A 22,925-nucleotide genomic window follows, 5' to 3' on the forward strand; every position below is an offset into this window, starting at 1 on the left:
TCCATGTCTTTTTAACATAATTAAGTTAAATATATTAAACTAGTATTTTATATTTATAATGGAATCTATGATTCAAAATACAAAATATCGCATAACTGAAAACTCCATGTCTTTATGTTAGCAATGCAAATATTGTCTGAGCATTAAAACAAATAGTTCTAAGACAACTTCAATAATTATTTCGGATTCTATTTGCAAGTCTTATTTGTCCAATGTAATAATACGCCAAGATGAGATTTTTTCATGTTCGAATGATGCATTGATTGAGGGAGAGAATGTTGAATATTTCGTATTCCTCTCTATAGTGGGCCTCCAATTTGGAATTTTGTTGAATCTGATCTTGTGCAAGCTTGCAACTGAAACATATGCGATCGTTAACATTGAAACATCATTAATGTTATCAAAATTTGTAACAAAGTTTATCTGAATAATTATTATCCGTCACTTCTACCAAAGTATCAATATATAAAACAATGTATCAACAATTCAAATGATGTAATTGTTGTATAAGGTTTAATGAGTCAAAGCAGGATTGTATGAATGAATCACATACCAAGTTTAGGTCAGATTTTCATAGGTTTATACCATAGAAAGAAACCATTGTCTTGAATTTGTTCCAAATTTTTGTTTTAATCTATTCATTAAATATAACAATTTGTTGCATTGCTATTTTTATTGCTTATATCAATTGTCCATAATTAATTTGTAAATGATTTTTCATTAATGCATTGAATATTCAAATTATATCAAACTGATTAAAAGATTTTATCTCATATATTTAACTTTTATATTAATAAACAAAACAAGATGAACAACTCTTTTGTATAATACACCACAGCAGATAATTAAGTAGCCTAATAGCTTTAAGTAGCCAATATTCTATGACACCTGTATCCTGGGACTTTATCCTTTTCAGATTATTATGCTTCATTATTATCAATCTTTCTTCTTGTTTCTGTCGATATTCCTGAGTAATCTGCTCCAAAGTTTTAGTTAAAGCCAACTGTTGAAAATTATATTAATCTGGGTTACATAAATTTATATGTAATAATTATATTATTATATTTCATATCTATGATTATATGAATATGTATAAAACGTTTTTAAAATTATTTTACACTAATATATATGTTAATGATGTAGCAAAACTATTAGAAATAGGCGATATCATAACAATACCTGACACATCTTCAAGCGGGAGACGTAGTTGATCCTCAATCCTGGAGTATCTTCCGCACTTTTGGTAGCGTCGTGTTGGAAACATTTACCCTTGCTGCCGCTGGCCTTCCGGCAAACCTTGGATAGCAGGTCCGTGCGATCGGTGCGAAAACTGTCGTGCAGAAACTCGTGGACGTGTGGATTATGGGAGTTGCAAATCGGGTCGCGGCTGTGCGCGTACGTCACTTTGCGAAAGCCGTAGAGATTCAATTGCCTGATGAAACTCGTGATGTTGGTTGTCTTGAAGATGGGCCGTTGTGCGTCCAGATACTCTGTTTGGAATCTTTTGTAATCGAGCAGTATGGTATCGCCGTTCGCGCCCCATCGGATTGCGCCGGTCTTGCACTCGTTCACGATCTTCCAAAGCTTTTGCGGGAACCGCATCGATTGCAACACACAATCTTCGTACATTCTTCTTCACCGTCGTCGTCGTCGTTGTCTCGTAGTCGCGGCGGCAACGCGTCCGCCAAGAAATCGTTCGGTTCGAACGTGAATTTGAGAATGTTTCGAACGTGTCTGGCCGCGTCGTGTATCGTTGCACGCGTAACTCGCTCGATCCTGCCTCGAAACAAACAACTTTCGACACAAGAGACTGTCGTCGTGTAATAGACGACAATAATCCTGGTGATTTGCAGGAAAAGAGCCGAGAGCGTCGATCCCTCCAGCGTCTAAGAATCCGTTGATTCTTGATACTTGATGCTGCATTGTTTCGCAATTCGTTCTTCGCATCCTGTTTCAGTTCTATCCTACTTCCGTGATCCGAAAAAATCGGTTCGCTGCCAATTGGCGTCATGTCTATAGTAGTTTCGTCTCCATGGAATTAAAATTCGATGTATGTAAATCGTGACTAGTTCACTTTGCTGCATGCTTCAAGAAGTCGCGAGTTCGTACTAAAAATCTTAATAATCGTTCATGGGTGCATTTCACGCGCATTTCTTCGACATATCCGTCGAATATTCGACGTTCAAAATAGAGATGTTTGAAAGGTACGTGTTACATATAGAATATCTTTCATATATAAATCTTTTTCTTTTGTTCGCTTCCATCAATTTCTTCTTCTAGCGAGTTTCAAGTCGTGTCAAGAAAAGGGAAGATACAAGATAAAATTATCGAGCTTCTTAAGCTTTTAATAGAAATTACAGTTACAATACTATTACAATTACTAATATATTACAATTACCATATCAAAAACGTATGCGTAAACTAGTTTTAAAACGCCTTCCCTACTCGCTCTTTTTACAAGTCTTATTCTATGGACTTTGCAAGGTTAGGTACGTATATCGATATAAGATCGCAGATATGAAATTTTGCGTATGTGCGTCTTCATCAATTTGGAGAATTTACCAAATTATCGAAATTATGATATATTTTTGGAAACATCAGTAATAGTAGAAAATACGTGAAAATAATTCTAATATAAAGTCGATATTAATACTATCTCATGGGCATCTGAAAGCTTCAGTGTTTCAAGCTTTCATATTCCTGACATAACGAGTTTACATTTATCGAAAACTTAACGAAAATTGGATCGTTATCGCACCGAGAAAAATATCCGAAATATCCGATTATTAGTTTCGTCCGATAATACATCGTTCGAAATATATCGGACATTTGATCGGATAATAAAGTTAACAATTGGACGTTTTGGATATTTCTCTCAGTGCACGAAGATCGAAGTAGCGTAAGCATACATTTGTACCATGATATTAGTTCCGAGGTTTCCAGTTTATTAATCGACCAACCAATGCATTAACATGGACGATGATCAACTGATTAAAACGAATTGCTCCGGAGTCGATTTTCTTTTCGCGCCCTAGCTCAATATTCTTCACGAATTAGATTACGGCTTCCAGACACGGAAAGTCGATTCTGAACATATCGATCAACATCTGCCGCGAAAATTTGGCTGTATTTTCGGACAGATATCAATATGTTTGTTTCTGCCGAACAACGCGACCCAGTCAGAATCATAACGTTGATTCGACGTCGATGAGGATTGAATTAACGTTGATTCAACGTTTCAGCGATATCCAATATCAACGTCAAATCAACGTTATGGTTCTGACTGGGGACGAGACGAGAGAGAGAGAGAGAGAGAGAGAGAGAGAGAGAGAGAGAGAGAGAGAGAACTACGTGCCTCATATTCTGAACTTTTCAGCTGGCGGCACCGTGAACCGACGAGGACGATCTCACAATCGGAGTATCGCGAGTGTTCTTTACCTCACTCGAGCAGTTCGATTCGTCTCACACTTCTTCAGTTTCTTTCGCGCGTATACATCGCGTGCACCCTTGCACTCGCGTTCACTTCAGGAGTCAAAGTTCACACGATTTTGTCATCGCATGTATAGCATCAATCAGACAGCATCGGAAGAGTTTGCAGATACTCATGAGGAATCGCAGGGGCAGGAAGCAGATAACCGTCTGGGTCCAAGACATCCGGGGTACGTATTGTTACCGGTCCTTGAGGCGGTCTGGGCAACGTCCCTTGTTGGATCAGTTTACTCTGCGCCTTCTCCAACCTTTCCAGAATATCAGGGAACTTGATGCGATCCTGCGGCTTGCTCTTCCAGCAGTCTCGCATTATTTGGCAAACAATAGGCGGACACTCGTCAGGTGGTATCAAGACGGTTCCTTGACGTATGAGTTTCAACACCTGAAACGAGAATACGCGTTTCGTGTCTGTTGCAAGAGGTCTGAGGCGCACCAGGAGTCGGAGTTTCATCGGAGTCGCTCACCTCTTCGTTGCTATGGCCGTAATAGGGTATCTTCCCGAAGGAGAAGACTTCCCAGAGAACGACGCCGAAACTCCAAACGTCGGTTTCGAGGGTGAATCGCCCGTACATCACACTCTCCGGTGACATCCATCGAACCGGAAGTAGACGCGTCCCTCCGATCTGAAAGGCACGGTTTCCGCACAAGGTCAGTGCGGACTTTTACATTGGGAATGTCGCGATCGTCGCTTTGTCTTTGTGAACGAGTGTACCTTGTAGTAGTCGCACGTGTAAACGTCTCGCGACATGCCGAAATCGGCGATTTTCACTATCAGGTCCGAGCCGACGAGACAGTTTCGGCATGCCAGGTCGCGGTGCACGAATCGCTGCGCCGACAGATAAGTCATGCCGGCCGCGATTTGGATCGATATCCAGTGTAGGGAATCCTGCGGGAGAGAGAAAAAAGGAAGATTATCTTTACCAGTGAAACCTCGCTGTTAGTCACGCTTACGCGATATTTTTACTCTGAACTAACAAGCGGTAAAGTAATGAACGGTAATTTGTAATTTCTTACAAAAATTGCTCAAGTTCTCACGTAATGCTCTATACTTCTACCAACGAATGTTGAACAAGATTAAAAGAAATAGTTTAGTAATAAGTTAATACACATTCGTTCTTGCAGATGTTTTTTTCGAAAGCTTGTCATCTCGACCGCTCCCCGATGAAAACAGGTCGCGTTAATTGGCTCTAGTGTGAACGTTTGAAGCATGCACGGTGTCGTAAAAAGAGTCGTTAATTGGTTGTCGATCGCACGGTACGATACCATCGTCAACAACTGTAGTCCGTAGCTCGGCGATCTCAATTGCCGTGAATTCGCTCGCAGCACTTTGGCGAGGTCACCATGCGGCATGTACTCGAAGACCATGCACGGGCTGCTGCATGCATCGCGCAGCACCACCCCCTCCAGCGACAAGATGTTCGTGTGGCTGAACGTGGACATGATGTCCACTTCTCGCATGAAGTCCTCTTCGGTTTCGCGCGTCGCCGTATCCTTCAGCACCTTCACGGCGACAATCTCCTTCGTGTCTCCGTTGTGCCATTCACCTGCAACGTTTTCATCGCGAGAGAGATCTAACGACGTGTCGAACGACCAGCGAAACTGCACAACTGCTCGATCGTATGGCTCGGCTCATACCTTTGTAGACCTTGCCGAAGCATCCTTCGCCGATGTCTTCCAAGAAGACGAGGCTGTCGCGTTGTATGATTGAGACCTCCGGCGAAGTGCAGGTGAAGTACTGAGGATTCGGCGTGTATTTATTCGGTAACAGCAGGCCTTTCTTCAGGTTTATCGGAGTGCCCTAATGAAAGACGATGATAACGAGACGGTAAGAATTATTGGGACACGGTTGTTAATCTCAGTATGTGCAGAAAAAATGGAAAGCTACGGTAATGAAGATAGAGAAAGAGATAAAAATGACCTCAAAAAGATCATCTTCCTCTCGAATGTCGTCCATAGGTCAACCATAGGGTGAATATCTTAGGGGAAACATTATCTCGATGGGAAATAACTTACATCGAGAGAATTTTTCTGCGACTTGACGCTGTAACTCCGTCTTTTTACGCAGTATACGATGCCCAGTATAATCATGATCACTACGGCGAAAGCTACAGCTATCCCTATTATTTCAGGTACTTTGGGCCTCAGACCTTCCACCTGTTGCGACAATTGTGATTGATCCTCTTACGTTCAATTGCAACTAATCATCGAATTTTAATTAATATCACTGAGCGATCTTTAAATATCTCTTTAACAAACACTAATCTTACGCTAAATTTTATTGACTCTAGTCTAAATTTTCTTATTATTTTATTTTGTATTTCTTCCTTTTTTATAAATCTCTTCTTTCATAATTTGACTAGTAGATAGTTGATGAGTGGAAAAAGTACCTCTTCAGCCTCCGGGAGTCCAGTCGTACTGTTCGTACCGTTGATTTTAGGTGGTATTATGTTATGTATAGGGCGAGGCATTGGAGGAACTATGGGAAAATTTTTGAGTTATTCTTCAAATATGCGTCAAAAACAATGTTGATAGTCCGGCTTAAACTCTACTGCTGGCTGCTTGCAAAATAGATGAAGCTTTACCGATTGATCGTATCGGACACTTCAGGTCCGCTGTAGGTGGAGACGCATCGTGAGGACACACGCAATCCGATGTATTCCCCAGGATGCGGCAGGCCGCCTCCATACCGCAAATATCCGGATTGTCCTTGCATCCTTCGATCTTGACGAGTTTGTCAGTTATTTGCAGCAACAGCTCCGACTGCTGCTGATCGACCGTCCCGCTTAGCGATGATTCTGCAGTAATATTACCGAGATCAGAGCAATCGCAACTTCATGTGCATCCGGCGCATCGTAGGTTCCAGCTTCTGCCGGTGCAGAAACCGTCGCTCGGCGAATCAAATATATGCGCGGTAAATGTTTATTCCCTATTCTAACAGAACGTAAAAAAAATAACACAAAAGGGCACGATATGTTTCATTTCCAACAGACTTGCGATACGATCGATACATCTCTCTGCAAGAACGTAAAGGGTTGCGGCGATAATCTAATCGTCTCTCGTTTCCATCATGAGAAACGACCAAAAAAGGATACTTCTAAGGAACAAAGTGAGCGATATTCCTTATTTCTGAGTTACAACCACATTAAGTCGAAAAAAGAACGCACGTGAACAAATACAACATGTGTCATGTGGCTTTTCTTGTTTCTAGCACGAGGGTTTCACGGCGGACGCGCGGGATCTTCGCCGGCGGCGGCGGTGGCGGTGATGGCGATGCGCCGGCGAGCAAAGAGAGATGCTCTCGGATTCGCAGGACCATCGCAAACGGACTGTAAAGGGCAGCCAGGGAGGAAAAAGGGCTACATATTTGGATTGGGCACAGGAAGATAGAGACAGTGAAGGCATTCATTTGGTACTTGGAGCTTGCAACGGGTCAAAGCGTTATCTCTGCGGTCAGCGCTCCCCGACAACGAGTCTTGCTATGTGTACCTATTATCGCCCCGTATTCCTTCGCCTTCCAAAGTATCTCCGCGAGATTTCCCGTATTTACGAGATCGTCCGTTTTTACGCGCGCGCGCGTGCACGATTGACAGGGACGTTTCGACGATGAGCTCCCCGTCGCCGAAGTCGTCCTCGTAGTTTCCCGGTGCAGCGGCGGAACACAATTATATCTCGAGGCCAACACGTGCGGCTGCAACTCGAGCTTTCGTGAACGTGTGACGGAGACGTGTCACCAGCAAGGAGGCTAGTCCTCCCCTTCTTCGTCGTGACACACGTCGAAGTACTTGTACAAGCTTGCTGTGCGGGAAGAAGCTCGCAGATACAGTGCGGATAGATCGCGACGGTGATCGATTCCTACGATTCGTTAAGTTTCACGCCGACGATACAACCGCCGCTGCACCGCAATCAATTATCCCGCCGCCGCCGCGGATATCGCGATTTTCGCATTTACGCTGTATTATTGCTGACCTCTGCTCTTTGCCATTATATGCGCGACATAGAAACCACTATTGGCTCCGCTGACTGACCCTCGATAGCACGAGTAACGCGTAGTAAAGTCAGTCGAAGAATGATTGTTTTGGTCGACGCCTTTCTCGGCGAGGAGACACCCGCGCGTGCTGAGCGATTATGATGTAGCGCGAAATCATCGCGAGAACGACGATAATTTTCCGGCTTGAAACGCTCCGAGCGTTTCGGATTGCCGAGGGGCAATCGCCTCGAGGCCGGGGGAAAGTCGGTTTCGCGTTAAAATTAAGACGAGTCCCGGGAGACGCTTCGTGCATAAATATTGAATTCGAGAGCCAGCCGGGGGATATCTCGGCCGATGATGGCCGTTTTATCGGACGGAAAACTCTGACGGGTGCTTTCCGTTTGATAAAAAAGCAACAGATGGTAGCGACATTCGATCCTAATTGAATCGGACATATCGCCGTCCGATTGTTTTCGTTGGTTGATGGTAAATTTGGAAAGTTCGATGCGACCACGTGCGCCGAGTTGCTCGGTTTATTTGCAAATCCGAGCTTTAGGCCAAAGGCTACAATGGGGGCATTATGCGCGCGCGGGCGCCTCATCCTGCCTAAACTGTGTGATTCATGGAGGAGCCGAGAAGGAGAGAGAGATATAGAGGAGTATAGTGAGTGAGAGAGAGAGAGAGAGAGAGAGAGAGAGAGAGAGAGAAAAAGATCGATAAATCAGGAGGTGTTGGCGAAACAATACGTAGATACCAAATATGTACAGACCATTTCGAGGCCGGATTTTTGTGTGATTATCGTTAGTAGCGCTATATTTAAATCCGAGATAAAATTCTTCCGACGTCCGTTATCGTGCGTATCGTTATCGCCTTGAATCTCGAATTCCTTCGAGGGTAGGTACGGATATTATAGATAGTGATAGTGGACAAAAAAAGGGTCGGCCTTCACTTTTTCCGCTGAAGAGAAATGTTCGACATGTGCTCATGACATAAGTCAGTCGAGCCGCCGCCGTTAATCTCGTCGACTTGTTATGCGTCTCCTCATCGACGATAAGTTTCTCCGTTTTTACGTGTTCGATGTGTGAAACGTCTTCGCTGTCGTTTCGGTCGTTACCGCCAGTTGAGCAGTTCCTTATCGCGAGCGATGAATATAATTTGTAAAATTATATTATATCGTTATCAGCCTGCTGGATTCGCGATATATACTGCGCACAAATTACTACGGCCTTAATTAAATTTTACACACATTAGATGACTCTTGATCGTTCCGCGAACCTATTAACTTAATGAGGAGGGGGAACAAGCCACCGTGTGTATTCGGATTCCTCGGGAGAATCTTCGATTCTCAGCGTGAGCTACAACGCGTCTGCGAAAACAAGTCTCGGGAACAACAATATAATCGCAATGGAGGAGCAATCGAAGAGATTATACGTTTTCCGTCAATAGCGCTAATTTCATCGCGAGCATTACAAGGCCGCGGAAGCATATCGAATCGACGAGGCAAAAAGATCGAGGGAAAAATGTTCGTCGGCAGAAACAAAACGCCGTTCTCTCTCACCTGTTCGCGTCCTCAGGGAGAAGGGGTCTCTTCTTCGCGGCATTCTTCGTTGCGACATCGCGCGCGTGCTCGTAGGTAAACAGCCGATAAACGGACGAAACCACCCTCCGGCCACCGCAGGAAACAATTCCCCGCACTTCGTTTGTTACACTTTACACACGCTCCCTCTCTCGCTGTCCTTTTTTCTTTCGCTACGAGGTGCCAATTACCATCGACGCGCTAAGTGCATCGGATATTACCTCTAGCGAGAGAAAGAGCAAGAGGAGGAAAAGGAAGAGGCATCGCTGCCCCGTCGACAAGCACCATGGGCCTCGGGCCTGTCTGTGAGCGGAGGTCTTATTAAAATCCTGAATTGCCTTGGACGACCGCCTCGGATCATCGCGAGACGTTGATAAAGCACCGCGTCGCTCACGTTATCACGTGTGATGCGCTAACAGTTCGTCGACACGGAGGTGTCTCTTCACATCTTCATCCTCGTCGCATCCTAATCCGCTCAAGCCCGCGAAACGTTGTCCTTGGAGAATCTCCGTCGCGAGCCGTCGTGGTCCCGACCGAGGTCGATCCCGCAATAACGTCGGCTCATACTGCCGTGGCTGGTGAACGGAAATCTTTTGAGCACGCCCTTGAGGATAACGACGTTGTAGGTGGATGTTAAAACTTTAAGCCGGAAGCCGAAATCTCGTGTGGCCGGCCCAGGGTGACTCGGCGAGGGAGACGGCGGCGTGTAGGAGGAGACAGAAGGAGTGAGATGTATTCTCACTTCGATGAATGCTTAACCGAAACTGAAGACCGCCTTCGAGACTCCCTCGCTTCGCTACGCGCACCAAGCATCGGCGATCTCGTGCATATGTGTTTGTGTGCGTATATATGTGTGTACATGTATACCCATATACTGCGTTGGTGCGTACGCGCGATCATATACACGTGTACGCATACGAGAGTTTAACTCGGTTCATCATCTCTCTCGTATCTGCTCGACCTACGCTATCGTCAGAAAAAAAAAGGAGATAAAGAGAGCCGACGATGGCTCCTGTAGACCTACGGATTTATTAAGGGAAGGTATTTTCCGGTGTCTCGGCTGCTTCCTTACCTGCATCAAACGCAATCGCGGCCACCTACGTTATCGCGTAAATGAGCCTCTCGAAAAGGTCTCAGCTTTCGCGAAAATCTCGGGCGAGTTGCATCGCGAGATCGCGCGCGTTCACAACTTTGGAGCCGAGAAAAATGTTGAAAACTTTATCTGAAGACGGCAGTTACGTCGTGCGGTTGAGCACAGAACGGTAGATGCGCGTGTTGTCCTATCAATATGTTTGCTTTGCTTGTGTAGCGCGCGCCGACGTTATCAACAATTTATCGTTTATTTATTTTCAACGCAACAATATGTGCAGATATCGGTTGTTTATCTTTCAATGAATTCGAAGAGCACACACGTACGTCACGGCTGAGTCAGATCCTTATCGGAATAATCAGGATAATCGTAATCGTTGCGATTGACGCTTTTTAATCCAAAAGTTCAATGACGGTTGCTCACGGTTCGAGAATTGAATCATCGGACACACGTCAGCGGGAAAGTACGTCGCGACTTGGGAATTTCGCGTACCTCAGCCACTTTTTCGCGCGATTTTGCACTTCGACGATAATTTCTTTTTTCATAGACGGAAAACGAGCAGAGCGTGCGTTTCCTCGAGTCGAGCATCGTTTATTCATCTTTTTTCCCCCACGTAGCGAGTCGCGTAAATGAAAAATTTGATGTTCGCTATCGCGATCAGCTTGATACATTATTGCCTAACGAAGCGCCGTCCCCACTCCCTTTTACTCTTGGAGAACAACTCGACTTTTCAGCTTCCGATCATGATAAACAAGTCGACTGCGGCTTACGAGAACACGACTGTTCGTACAGAAGTCGTGTGCGCGCGGTCGCTAAATGTGTGTATTCGTGTCTCAATAAATGCGTATCTGCTGTACACACATATGCGCCCGAAACTCGTAATTGCATTCAATGTTGATGCAGCGTACCTCCGAGTAGCGATCGCCCGAAAAAGTCACCGTTGTCTCGGTGAATTATCGTCGAGCGCGATAACAGGATTGCGAATCATCAAAATCCAGGCGGTCAATGAGGATTCTTGTTTATCTCCGTGATATAGGAAAGCTAATTGATTATAATTATAGGTGACCTTGTGAGTCACTGCGATCTCTAGTCGACGAACTACGTCGACGTTTGACTACGCCTTGAAAAGTCGAGCCGCTTCAATCGGAGGATTAATAAATCCCTCACTTGGTTTCGAAACGCGTCAAGGCGAATGCATTTGGCTTAACTGGATAAATGACATCAATATCTCTGAAACACGAAGAAACAGGAAAAAAAGTTTATAAGGCTTAACGTCTCGTAGTTCAAATTTTGCAACTTAAGATTTAAATTAAAAACATTTTATAATTGGATATATTCGGTCTTACTCTGTTTCTCGAAGAAACAGATTTCTTCTTCGATTCTCTTTGCGAATAAATTGTAATTTTCACGATTTGCGTACCGATGATTTATTCCTCGCGATGAATAGCGACGGCTCGACGAAGAGAATGCTGTTTCCGTGAATCATTCCGTACGTTTGGGCCCGAAATAATCCTGAGGATCATCATTAAGATATTAACGCGCGGGATTGATGTCGTTTCCGTTCTCGTGGAATCGCGACAACCTTCTCCTCCTCGTTTTAGCCGGGGATCTGCGGGTCTTTAATACCGCGTGTAGTTTACAGTTTCGAGAGATCAAAACACGCGCGCAAGTAAACGAGAAATAGGTCGAAAAACAAAGGTCGAGGGGGTCGGGGACCAAGGGGGACACGTTAATAGTTTCCGAAGAGCCTCCGTCGGAATGGCGTAAGTGTTGTATATTTACACTGGCGTTACAAGCTCACACCTGGACGCAAGAATAGCGCCGGGGTTCTTCTTCTTCTTCTACTTCCACGAAGTATTTTCTCGCTCCATACATCAGGCCGTCCGTTTGACAAAAGCGATCGCCCATATTTCCGTCTAGATGCATTAAATGCACGGTTATTTCCGTAGTATACCGGGTTTTGTATCTGCATGGATGACAAATGTACCTTAAATATTGATTGAGAGACACATCCTCGTATGACGATAATAGATAGTAGACGATAGTAAGACGATAATAGAAGATGCATGATAAGACGCTCATCATATTTAAATTGAATAGTCGGTAATTATAATGGAGATAAGCTAATGCGCTTCTTCAGAGTCGCGAAAGTAGATCTATGAATAGAGTTTTTCATATTTTGAAGTTGAATAAGAACCTTCTGCCCGAGAAATATCGTTTTAATCGCTTGAGGACTGATTGAATTATCCGATTCTTTGAACCGTCATGAGTGCTTCCTTGTGACTCTACGAAAGACGATCTGCGGCTGCCGTGGAATTAAATGGGTGACATTTTCGTCTTTATATAGCCGCAACTCCGAAAAGGGAAGCCCTTCGTTCTGTGTTGATGCACCGGGAGAAGGGAAAGATGTGCGCAGGGTGGTTCACACCCGTCGAACGTTGCGAATTGTCGTCCGCGTTCGACAGCCGAGCGACGTAAAGCGTCAGCGTGCGTGCAGATGGTGGGCCGTAAGAGAGGGTGGTCTAAAAAAATAAAGCGGCAAGCACGAAGACGGGTGTTGTTTGTGTTTCCACGCGAGATGGGTGATTCTTAAATGACAGGAGACAACTGGAATAACTTATATTTCGGAACAATACTCCGTGGAAATCGGAAACGATGAAAAAAACGTACCCTCATGAGGGATCAGCTACAAAAAGTCGGAGACCCGAAGGGTTCTAAAGATATCCTGACAGATAAATATATGTGTCGAGTATGTAATATATATCGTAAGAATCGTCTATCGCGATGACACGCTCGGAAGAGCTGAAAAACAAATAAAGAGCCAGCCTTTAAGCATTTAAGAGCGATTTGTTGAATGACGCGTTGAAACAGAGATCATTTGCGATGCAGTAATAGTTGAAATGTATACTCATATGTTAAAAAATCATTCCCGCACATATCCTCTCTCCATATTAAATTAATCCGATTCAACTTTTATTACTCACAGTGATATAGTTTTATTGATAATTTTTTTTATAAATAATGAACGATGGCTAAAGTTTCTTGAAAGTTACTTAGGGTTACGTTCTTGACAATACGTATTAATATCAAGCTAATCGGAATTGTCTCCTATTGTGAACTTTTACCCTATATTCGCAACGCAATAGTTACAAAAACTAATTCTGAACAGAATATTATGTGTTTCTATATGAAAAATCCATAAATTATACGTTTATCGTTAAAATATGTTGGACTACCTTAATATCGCATAAAAAAAATTATTAATTTATATTCAAAGTTATTCACATTTTTCACCTATTACTTACATATTTATCACTGAGATATGCGATATACATTTCGAGGATCGCTATTAAAACAGCTTTCTAATTTGATACAAGATGCCTTATAAGTCAAATAGAACGACAGTCCACTGACGCGCGTAGGAGGCGTGAGAAATCGATCAAGCGCATTTGAAATGCGATTTTTGAACGTGAAGGACGCCTTTTATGGCTCGTTTACATAAGTCGCAACACGCAAAACGCAAATCGCAGGACGCAGAAATTGACCAGTCATAGTCGAGCATATTCGACTATGATTGGTCAATTTCTGGGGCTCGATTTCTGACGGCGTGCGAATGAGATGCGTATGCAAAAATCTATATAGGCTGCGTTCCGAAATTCACTGCCTGTACTGAAAATCTATAGTATACGTGACACAATCTATGTATTTTCAGTACTGGCAGTGAATTTCGGAACGCAGCCATTATATGTAACGTGAACTGTACATTTTCGCATACGCATCTCACTCGCACGCCGTCAGGAATCGAGCCTCTGTGTCCTGCAATCACACACTTCTATAATATAACTAAACTGCTAACTCCGACTCAATACATACCCCGAAAAGTATGTACCGTCCTGGTGTCCGACATTCACGTCTGATTGGTTGAATTAAAACACATTTCTTCTAATTGGATGGGCCATATTGCTTATATACCCCCTCTCCTTGTAGACTCCAATTCACGCATGCGCAGGTGTTTGATTCCCTTATGTAATACATACTTTTTGAGGTCAATTTTGTGCTACAATATATAAGGGAGTTAGCGGTCTAGTTATACTATAGAAGTCTGTGCCTGCAATCCGTCATTACTGCGAATCGCATGAAACATATGGGATTTGTTTTTTTAGCTGCATTGCTGAACTGGTGCAATAAGTTGGGGTGAGAAAAATATAGTTGTCTCGCTCTAACTTATTGCACCAGTTCAGCAGTGCAGCTAAAGAGAACAGACCAATGGTCGCGTTCAGCAGAAAAGACTGCTTACTAAGGCCTAGTTACACAACTTGCTTTAAACGGAGTTTAAAGCAAGTTGTAGAACTGGGCCTAAGCGCTTAGCGATTACCGTTCCTGATTGGTTCATTCCCCTAGATTTGTTAAAGATCTAAAAGTATACTTCAATCATAGATAATAATCACTTTATACAGCTGTATCTTTTACCATCTTAGAGCAAGAGCACAGGCTTTTGCATAACACATACTACATAACACATAAGAGAATAAACCAATTAGTTTTCTTCATTTCCCTTCTCAGGACAGAAATGAAGAACTCTGATTGGTTGGTTCTCTTATGCGTTGTGTATTATACATTATGCAGAAGTCTATGCTCTGGCCCTTACAATACTTTTATGCTTTTCTCTCTTCTATCAAGTGTCAAACCTATATTAAGCCAGCGGCACACGGTGCTTGTTTTCGTGCTGGATTGCTTGCTGGATGAAAATACTGCGTTCTGATTGGTGCATTTCCATCCATCATTGGAAAAGTACGAATCAAAACGCAGTATTTTCATCCAGCAAGCAACCCAGCACGAAAACAAGCATCGTGTGCCGCTGGCTTTACACTTTGTTTTAAGTACAGATAGTGCAACTTGGTGTAACTATAAAGGTCATTCTACAATACGTGTCGTAAGTGTAAGCCGTAAGAACTGACCAATTATAGCCGATTATTTTTATAATAATCGACTGTGATTCGTTAATTCTTACGACTTACACTTACGACACGTATTGTAGAATGACCTTAAAGGGCAGATCTATAACGATCATACATATATTTCACTATAATCATTACAGAATAAGGCCCAGTTCCACAAGTTGCTTTAAACGGAGTTTAAAGCAAGTTGTGGAACTGGGCCTAACAGATTGTATCAGTACAAATTGCAAAAATAAAAAGTAATAAATAGTATGGAAGGAAAAATAAGAAAAAGAGAACAAATAAAAGGAGGAAGAGAAAGAGGGGGGAGACAGCAGGGGATGAAACTGGAAGAATCGAAAGAAAAAAAAAAAAGCGAGAAAGAATAGCAAGAAAGAAAATGACGAGGGAGGAGAGCAAATGAACGTAGAATAAATTTTGGAGCACGGCCTGAGGCTGAGTGCTGAAAAGTTATAGTTTGAGTGACACAAACCATGTATTTTCTGTACTGGCAGTGAGTTTTGGAACACGGCCATAATTGTCGAGCGCGCGAAACAGAACATATCTTAGAACACACCGTCCTCATTGCGCGACGTTCCCCGATCACCCATTTCGCATTCATTTACGAACGTTGGAGGAGCTTCTTCGTGTGAGTCTGTTCCTGGTCAGTCTGTACGTCTGTTTCGCTCGATTACAGTGGTGAAAGAGGAGACAAATAAAATCTAATACAAACGAAGAGAGTTTCGTACTGTTTGAAGGAGCACTGTGCAGCGAGGATAACGGCGATCATCGTTACGTGATTGAGCGTGTTATGCATGATACTGCATATTGACGTTACACGACATAGCGGATTGCACGAGTCGGAATGCAGTTGTCGAGATAGATCGGAATAGGTGGGAACAAGTTGCAACCGGCCGAAAGAGGGAAGAACGGTGGGAGCTTACGCGGACGTGTGAGATTCAGCTGTAACAGACACACGGCAACAGCGTGCCGGCATCGTACATTGATCTACGCGAGGACGGAGATTGGTTATTGAAAAAATGGCGGCCGAGGCTCCGATGCTAAATAAGAACCGAATGATGGTGTTTAAGAACAAAGGCAAGGATCAAGAGGTGAGTGAAACGGGCTACCGTTCACAGGCGAGGTCTGGGAAGCGACTTTCGTCGCGCTGGACGGATGGACGAGTCATGTCGTCGAGACCGAGCACGTTCTAGAACTCTCTTAACGTGCAAATGTCGTTTTTCTCGTGCGTGCGTGCGTACGTGCGTGCATGCGGACACGCCGAACCATGCTCTTCTCTCATTTATTCTACGTTCATTTGCTCTCCTCCCTCGTCATTTCCTTTCTTGCTATTCATTCTCGCTTTTTTTTCTTTCGATTCTTCTAGTTTCATCCCCTGCTGTCTTCCCCCTCTTTCTCTTCCTCTCCCTTCCTCTTCCTCTTCCTGCTTTTATTTGTTCTCTTTTTCTTATTTTTCCTTCCATACTATTTATTACTTTTTAATTTTTGCAATTTGTACTGATACAATCTGCTATTCTGTAATGATTATAGTGAAATATATGTATGATCGTTATAGATCTGTCCTTTATAGCTACACCAAGTTGCACTATCTGTACTTAAAACAAAGTGTAATATAGATTTGACACTTGATAGAAGAGAAAAGCATAGAAGTATTGTAAGATGATAAAAGATACAGCTGTATAAAGAACAGACTAGATGTTATAACTTTATAAGGTAGTTCTTCTAGAAGAAAATTTTGTTACGTTATATATTACATTCAATTAGCATTCTTGATCGTTTCCTTCTTTGGAAGAACCTAGCAAATTAATTATACATGTATCTATGTGAAGTTACAGAATCCTCTAATTCTAAATATTTTTCTCATATCTATACCATTTGTGTAAAACATAATTACAGATTCATCCATGCTATTAATTCTGTTAATTACATAAATTTGATTTTTATGTTCCGCAACTAATAAACTCACATAATATCTTAGAATTGGTATATATGACATAAACAAAGTTTCACTTGCTTATTTGAATTACTTTCATCTCGACTGACATATTACAATTCTGATATCAAATAATATTGTAGTACAAAATAATACATCATTATTGATTATTTCAGGAGATGAGAAGAAGACGCAATGAAGTGACTGTAGAATTACGTAAAAATAAGCGTGAAGAGACTTTACAAAAACGAAGAAATGTGCCTATCACAGATTCAACAGGTAAAATATCTAAAAATAAGTTTTGATATAATTTTGTTATATATTTATATATGATAGCTTTAATATATATTAAATTAGATTGGATTTTCATAATACTTAGCAGAATATTTTTAACATAAATTCTTTGATTTTAGTCAAATACCAAATGATTATGTGAATTATAGTTTACAAATGTAATTCTAATTTCTTTTTTATATAGATGAAGATGATATTGATAAACATCTTGCAAAAATCAGTTTGGAAGAATTAGTAGCAAAGGCTGCTAGTTCAGATCCAACAGAACAATTACAAGCTGTACAATCAGCAAGAAAATTATTGTCATCAGATCGTAATCCACCTATTGATCCCTTGATAGAGAGTGGTATTTTACCAATTTTAGTTGGATGTCTGGAACAGCATAACAGGTATGAACAAATATGTACAGATATGAACAAATAAATAAATTGATAGATTAGATGCATTCAAAGTAATAACAAATAAAATTAATAAAAAAGGTCTGATTAAAAAAAAATATGCTGTAATTAAGAATCTTGTGCAAAAGTTCTTAAAAAGTATTTGTCAATGATAAGTTTAATACTGTATACATTATATGTAATATTAATGTTTTTAGCCCATCTTTACAATTTGAAGCAGCCTGGGCTTTAACAAATATTGCAAGTGGAACTTCAGCCCAAACGCAAGCTGTGGTAGCAGCTGGTGCTGTACCGCTGTTTTTACATTTGTTGCTTTCAAGTCAGCAGAACGTCTGTGAGCAGGCAGTATGGGCCCTAGGTATGGCACTTGATTATTATATTATTATATAAATCTTTTTTTATAAATTTATAAATTGCTCAACTTGTAACACACATACACACACACACACACACACACATGCAAGTCATTCCTTTTTTTTTTCCAAAATATATTATTTGCTAAAGCTGTTAACCCATCTAAAAATGAATTATTTTTGTAATTTACATCTTTATTTCTTTATAGGTAACATTATAGGAGATGGCCCAGTACCAAGAGATTATGTCATTAATCTTGGTGTTGTGCAGCCATTGCTAACGTTTATTAAACCAGATATACCTATTACATTTTTACGTAATGTTACCTGGGTCATTGTAAACTTATGTAGGAATAAAGACCCACCACCACCAGTTCAAACTATAAAGGACATTTTGCCTGCCCTAAATGCGCTTATTCATCATCAAGATATCAATGTGAGTATTACATTGTACAAATAAAATCCTTGATCATTCTATCATATGGATTGATAATCTAATAAAATTTTATTTGACAGATTCTTGTTGATACAGTATGGGCATTGAGCTATCTCACCGACGGTGGTAACGAGCAAATTCAAATGGTCATTGATAGTGGAGTTGTACCTCGTTTAATACCGCTCCTCTCGCACAAAGAAGTCAAGGTGCAAACTGCTGCGCTCAGAGCAGTTGGCAATATCGTGACTGGCACAGATGAACAAACGCAGACCGTTTTAAACTGTGATGCACTTTCGCATTTTCCTAATTTATTGACTCACCCCAAGGAAAAAATATGCAAGGAAGCAGTATGGTTCCTCTCGAACATCACGGCTGGCAATCAATCGCAAGTTCAAGCTGTTATAGACGCTGCGTTATTACCACTTATTATTCGTAATTTAGCAAAGGTAAGATTAATTATATAGTTAACTTTATAAACATAATATATTAAATTACCTATAATATAATTATATAAAACTAGACTATTCTGTTGATGAAAAGTCTATATAATATACAAACATTTTTTATTTTCTCAAATTCAATACAAAAAAAATATGTGTGTAATTTTTGAAAGAAATCATTTATGTGTGTAATTTTTTATCTAATACAAAGTTTTATATTTTATGTATTTTTTATGTATATTTTATGTATTATATTTTATGTATTGTTACATGCAGTACAATTTATGTTACTTTTGTAGGGAGAATTTCAAACACAGAAAGAAGCTGCATGGGCAATTAGCAATCTTACAGTAAGTGGTAATAGAGATCAAGTTGCACGGCTCATACAAGAAGGCGTAATCGGTCCCTTTTGCGATCTTCTGTCGTGTAAAGATACTCAAGTTGTACAGGTGGTGTTAGATGGAATACATAATATGCTTAAACTTGCGGGTCAACAGGTTGAGCAATTGGCAAATATGATCGAGGAGTGCGCCGGTTAGTATACTTTATCATCAATATTTTATCAAACATCCATCTCTTTATATTCTTCACAGGTACACGTACATTTATAAGAAAAAAAATTGAAAAATAAGTAAAAGCAACGAGTATGTACTTATATAATAATTACATTTACATTTTTACAGGTTTGGATAAGATTGAATCACTGCAAAATCATGAAAATGTAGATATCTACAAGTTAGCTTACGATATCATCGAGCAATACTTTTCGGAGGAGGTAAGAATAGCATTTTTTTACATGATCCATTAAAAGAACCATATAACTTTTCAATATATAATTATGTGTTTAAAACATTGGAATCATGTTTTAAACGCATAGCAGACACTAAATGAAAAAGATATATTTAGTGTTCATTATATATCCTGAATAAAAAGTCTTGAGGTGGGAAGCATCAGGAGATTTCTGATCTATCATTCCTGATCTGACTCTATTATTCTCTTCGTTCCGTTCGTTTCTAATAATAACGGTATGTATTTTGTCGTTATACATAATTATCGTTTTCAGGCTGACGATACGAATTTGGCACCACAAGTCGGAGAAGGAGCTTTCGAATTTGATCAGACGACGAGTATTCCGAGCGAAGGTTTTAAATTCTGAGAGGGCCTCCATTACTTCTTATCCGATCGTGCCGTCCCCCGACGAACTCCAATGTGGAGCCATTCTGCTTTCCCTTTGCTATTTCTACATCCACCTTTTGCTCCAGTAAAAGCATAGCAATATGACTTCATCTGTCTTGCGAATTACTACTGTAATAAACGATTATTATTATTATAGTAATAATACGGAGGATTATATTATTGCTTTTGCTGATCTAAAACATACAGCGTGACTTATCGATTTTTTCATATTCGGGATATAAGAATGGAGTTTAAAAAGTCTATTACGAAACGAAGAATCCGTAACCAAACACATCTGTGTATTTTGATTTCTATTTTTCTTTCCGACTTTCTCCATATAATGTGTATGTTATACTTTTTTTTTTATTATACATGATAAATGTATTAGTGAAGTTTTTAGTCAAACGCAGTTGCAGAACATAACATGTGCGCGCGTGTGTGCAGATAAATTATTCTAGTAAAATTAATTAGCTGCTCTGCATGGATTGAAACGCGAAACGAAACAGAAGGATCTTTCTAATTGCTTGATCTTGTTGCTCTCCACTCTAACTCAGGATGAGTCTTGGTTAGCGCGCGATATTACTTTTATAAAATAATTCGTGTATATTTTTTAGGCATGTTAAATTTATAATGATATTGATTACTAAATAAAAAATCAATTGACTACTCTTTACTAGCATAATTGATAATTGTGGACATTCTGTAAGGAGCCAGACAACCAATAAAATACCAACGGAAACTCGACAAGACTTTAACTATCAGTAGGTAGTTTTATTTCGACGTAATGATAATTTATATTATATGTAAGACGGAATATATATTACACGAGATTAAAAAATCGAATGTGCCTGCGGTATATCCTTGCTCTCTCTTTCTCTCTCTCTCTTTCTCTCTTCCCTTCTCTAAGATATTAGGTGTTCCGGTTAGTTTTGAAAGTTTAATATAGCTACAAATCTACTAGAGATATTTTAAAAGTTGGTACGCCATTTTAAAGCTTGAACATTTCTACAAATAATTTGACACATGGCATGTGCATAATTATGCTTTTTATGCGATTCGTGAACATAATTATGCTTTTTATGCGATTGAAAATGGAGCATAGTAAAGAGCATTTTCGACATTACTTTATTTTTCCGATTCGAAGAAAACAGCTGCTGAAGTCCACCTATTCATCTCAGAAACTTATTCTGACTTTTCTCCATCGGTCTAAACACGCGAGTACTGGTATCGGCGATTTCGGCCTGGTGATTTCGATTTGAAAGACAAAGAACGTTCAGGTCAAAAAAGTCAACCAGAAAAGGTTGAAGATGCCGAATTACAGACATTATTGAATGAAAACCCAGCTCAAATGCTTCAAGAATTAGCTGAAGCATTAAATGTTGGTAAATCAACCGTTTCAGATCGTTTGTATGCAACGGGGAGGATTTAAAAAGAAGTGGATGTGGATGTGGATGCAAATATAGAGAAACGCAGAAAAGCGCAATAAAACGCAGAAAAATAAAGGAAAACGATGAGAAACGCAAAAAGACGAAAAAAAAACGATGTGGATGTGGATGCGAATACAGAGAAACGCAGAAAAACGCTGAAAACGCAGAAAAACGTAAAAAAATGCAAAAAAACTGAGTAACGCAAAAGGACGAAAAAAACGGATGTGGATGCGAATTTTTTATATAATAAGACAGATATTATTATATATGTATGCATTATGTTGTCCTATAAAAAAATAGTATATTATAGAAATATAAAATATAGTAATACATATTATAAAAAAAAAGTTAGCACTGGGAGGACTTGAATACTTCTCGGATACAGACGACAAAATACTAGCGCGCGCCTTAGCTACTGCGCTTCATGCTTATTGAGTTCAAGTTACTATACTTAACATGTAACTGTTTTTTTAATTGCAAATTTCTCGCAAACAAAGGCCCATACATGCAAACCTTTTTAGGGTTTTAAATACTCAACTCTCCCATTCGATTGAAATGACTCATTTAATTATCGATTTTACATGTCTTGCCATCTCCTTATCAGTTGAATCTCTCTTTCAGCATCAAAAGGAATGTGCACTCAACTGAGTTATGACGTCACAAATGCGATTTATCTAAGTTTTGATGTAAATGGAAAGCAACTAGTATTCCAAAGTTTCAAGCAAATCAGTAAGGAAGCCCACCTCTTTCAAAATTACTGAAGAAATTGTGTTATCTTCAGTTAGCTATTCGCTGCATAAAAAAAGTCGTGTTTTTGGCAGCCATTCTAAATAACAGTATTTAGGTACTGACAGCAATTTACCTCGACTTGAAATATCAATACAAAAAATTAAAAAATAAATTGTTATAAGCATTATATAATTTGCTTTAACTTTCCTTTATATACCATGTTTTGCATCATTCCTCATACTAACAATATATCCGCTTATATTATAAAATAAAATACTTGTTACAAATTGACAATAAATGGCATATTTTTGTTCTAAGCATTTGTAGAAAAATTGGGGACTATTAATAATCTTTAGAAATATTTTGGATATATTAATTTCACATTGCTTTCTACTATATTTTCTTTTTTTATCTTTTAATTGTATACAATATAATTTTATATAATCTTACTCTAATTTTAACCTTTATCATTTTAAATGTTTAACGTGACCGGCAACTCTAACTTATCCTTGGCATATGCTTGTTTACAAGATTTGAAATGTCAATTTTAAAGTTTGATTAATAGATCGTAATGTGATCATATATACAGAAATCGGATAGTAAAAGAAAATAATCCAGCATACATCAAAAAGAAATCTGAGAGTAGCCACTCTAATATT

The 22,925-nt window shown here is 40.1% G+C and overlaps 3 protein-coding genes and 1 long non-coding RNA gene across 4 annotated transcripts; 1 reads left to right on the plus strand and 3 right to left on the minus strand.

The window, feature by feature from the left end:
• Window positions 1-72: 72 nt before the first annotated feature.
• Window positions 73-1,805, minus strand: LOC105184310 (heat shock factor protein 2). The gene is made up of 3 exons (XM_011143021.3): window positions 1,180-1,805; window positions 889-1,003; window positions 73-356 (listed from the first exon to the last, which is right to left on the minus strand). Exons 1-3 carry the CDS (start codon window positions 1,627-1,629, stop codon window positions 202-204), a joined length of 720 nt encoding a protein of 239 aa, XP_011141323.1. The 5' UTR covers window positions 1,630-1,805; the 3' UTR covers window positions 73-201.
• A 522-nt stretch (window positions 1,806-2,327) lies between these two features.
• LOC105184311 (tyrosine-protein kinase transmembrane receptor Ror) lies at window positions 2,328-9,885 on the minus strand. Its single transcript, XM_011143022.3, has 9 exons — window positions 9,015-9,885; window positions 6,072-6,284; window positions 5,877-5,965; window positions 5,503-5,643; window positions 5,125-5,287; window positions 4,753-5,033; window positions 4,202-4,375; window positions 3,954-4,112; window positions 2,328-3,871 (listed from the first exon to the last, which is right to left on the minus strand). Exons 1-9 carry the CDS (start codon window positions 9,070-9,072, stop codon window positions 3,569-3,571), a joined length of 1,581 nt encoding a protein of 526 aa, XP_011141324.1. The 5' UTR covers window positions 9,073-9,885; the 3' UTR covers window positions 2,328-3,568.
• A 1,663-nt stretch (window positions 9,886-11,548) lies between these two features.
• On the minus strand, window positions 11,549-12,916 carry LOC112589992 (uncharacterized). Its single transcript, XR_003113915.1, has 3 exons — window positions 12,320-12,916; window positions 11,926-12,088; window positions 11,549-11,634 (listed from the first exon to the last, which is right to left on the minus strand). It is a non-coding gene; the product is annotated as an uncharacterized LOC112589992 (long non-coding RNA).
• Window positions 12,917-15,666: 2,750 nt separating this feature from the next.
• Window positions 15,667-20,966, plus strand: Kap-alpha3 (karyopherin alpha3). The gene is made up of 9 exons (XM_011143023.3): window positions 15,667-16,171; window positions 17,190-17,292; window positions 17,492-17,696; window positions 17,903-18,063; window positions 18,268-18,494; window positions 18,575-18,940; window positions 19,234-19,468; window positions 19,618-19,709; window positions 19,998-20,966. The coding sequence occupies exons 1-9, from the start codon at window positions 16,100-16,102 to the stop codon at window positions 20,088-20,090; spliced, it is 1,554 nt and encodes a 517-aa protein (XP_011141325.1). The 5' UTR covers window positions 15,667-16,099; the 3' UTR covers window positions 20,091-20,966.
• The last annotated feature ends 1,959 nt before the right edge of the window (window positions 20,967-22,925 follow it).

Source organism: Harpegnathos saltator, unplaced genomic scaffold (genome assembly GCF_003227715.2).
Source record: "Harpegnathos saltator strain DR-91 unplaced genomic scaffold, Hsal_v8.6 scaffold688, whole genome shotgun sequence".
In the NCBI taxonomy this organism is placed as follows: domain Eukaryota; kingdom Metazoa; phylum Arthropoda; class Insecta; order Hymenoptera; family Formicidae; genus Harpegnathos; species Harpegnathos saltator.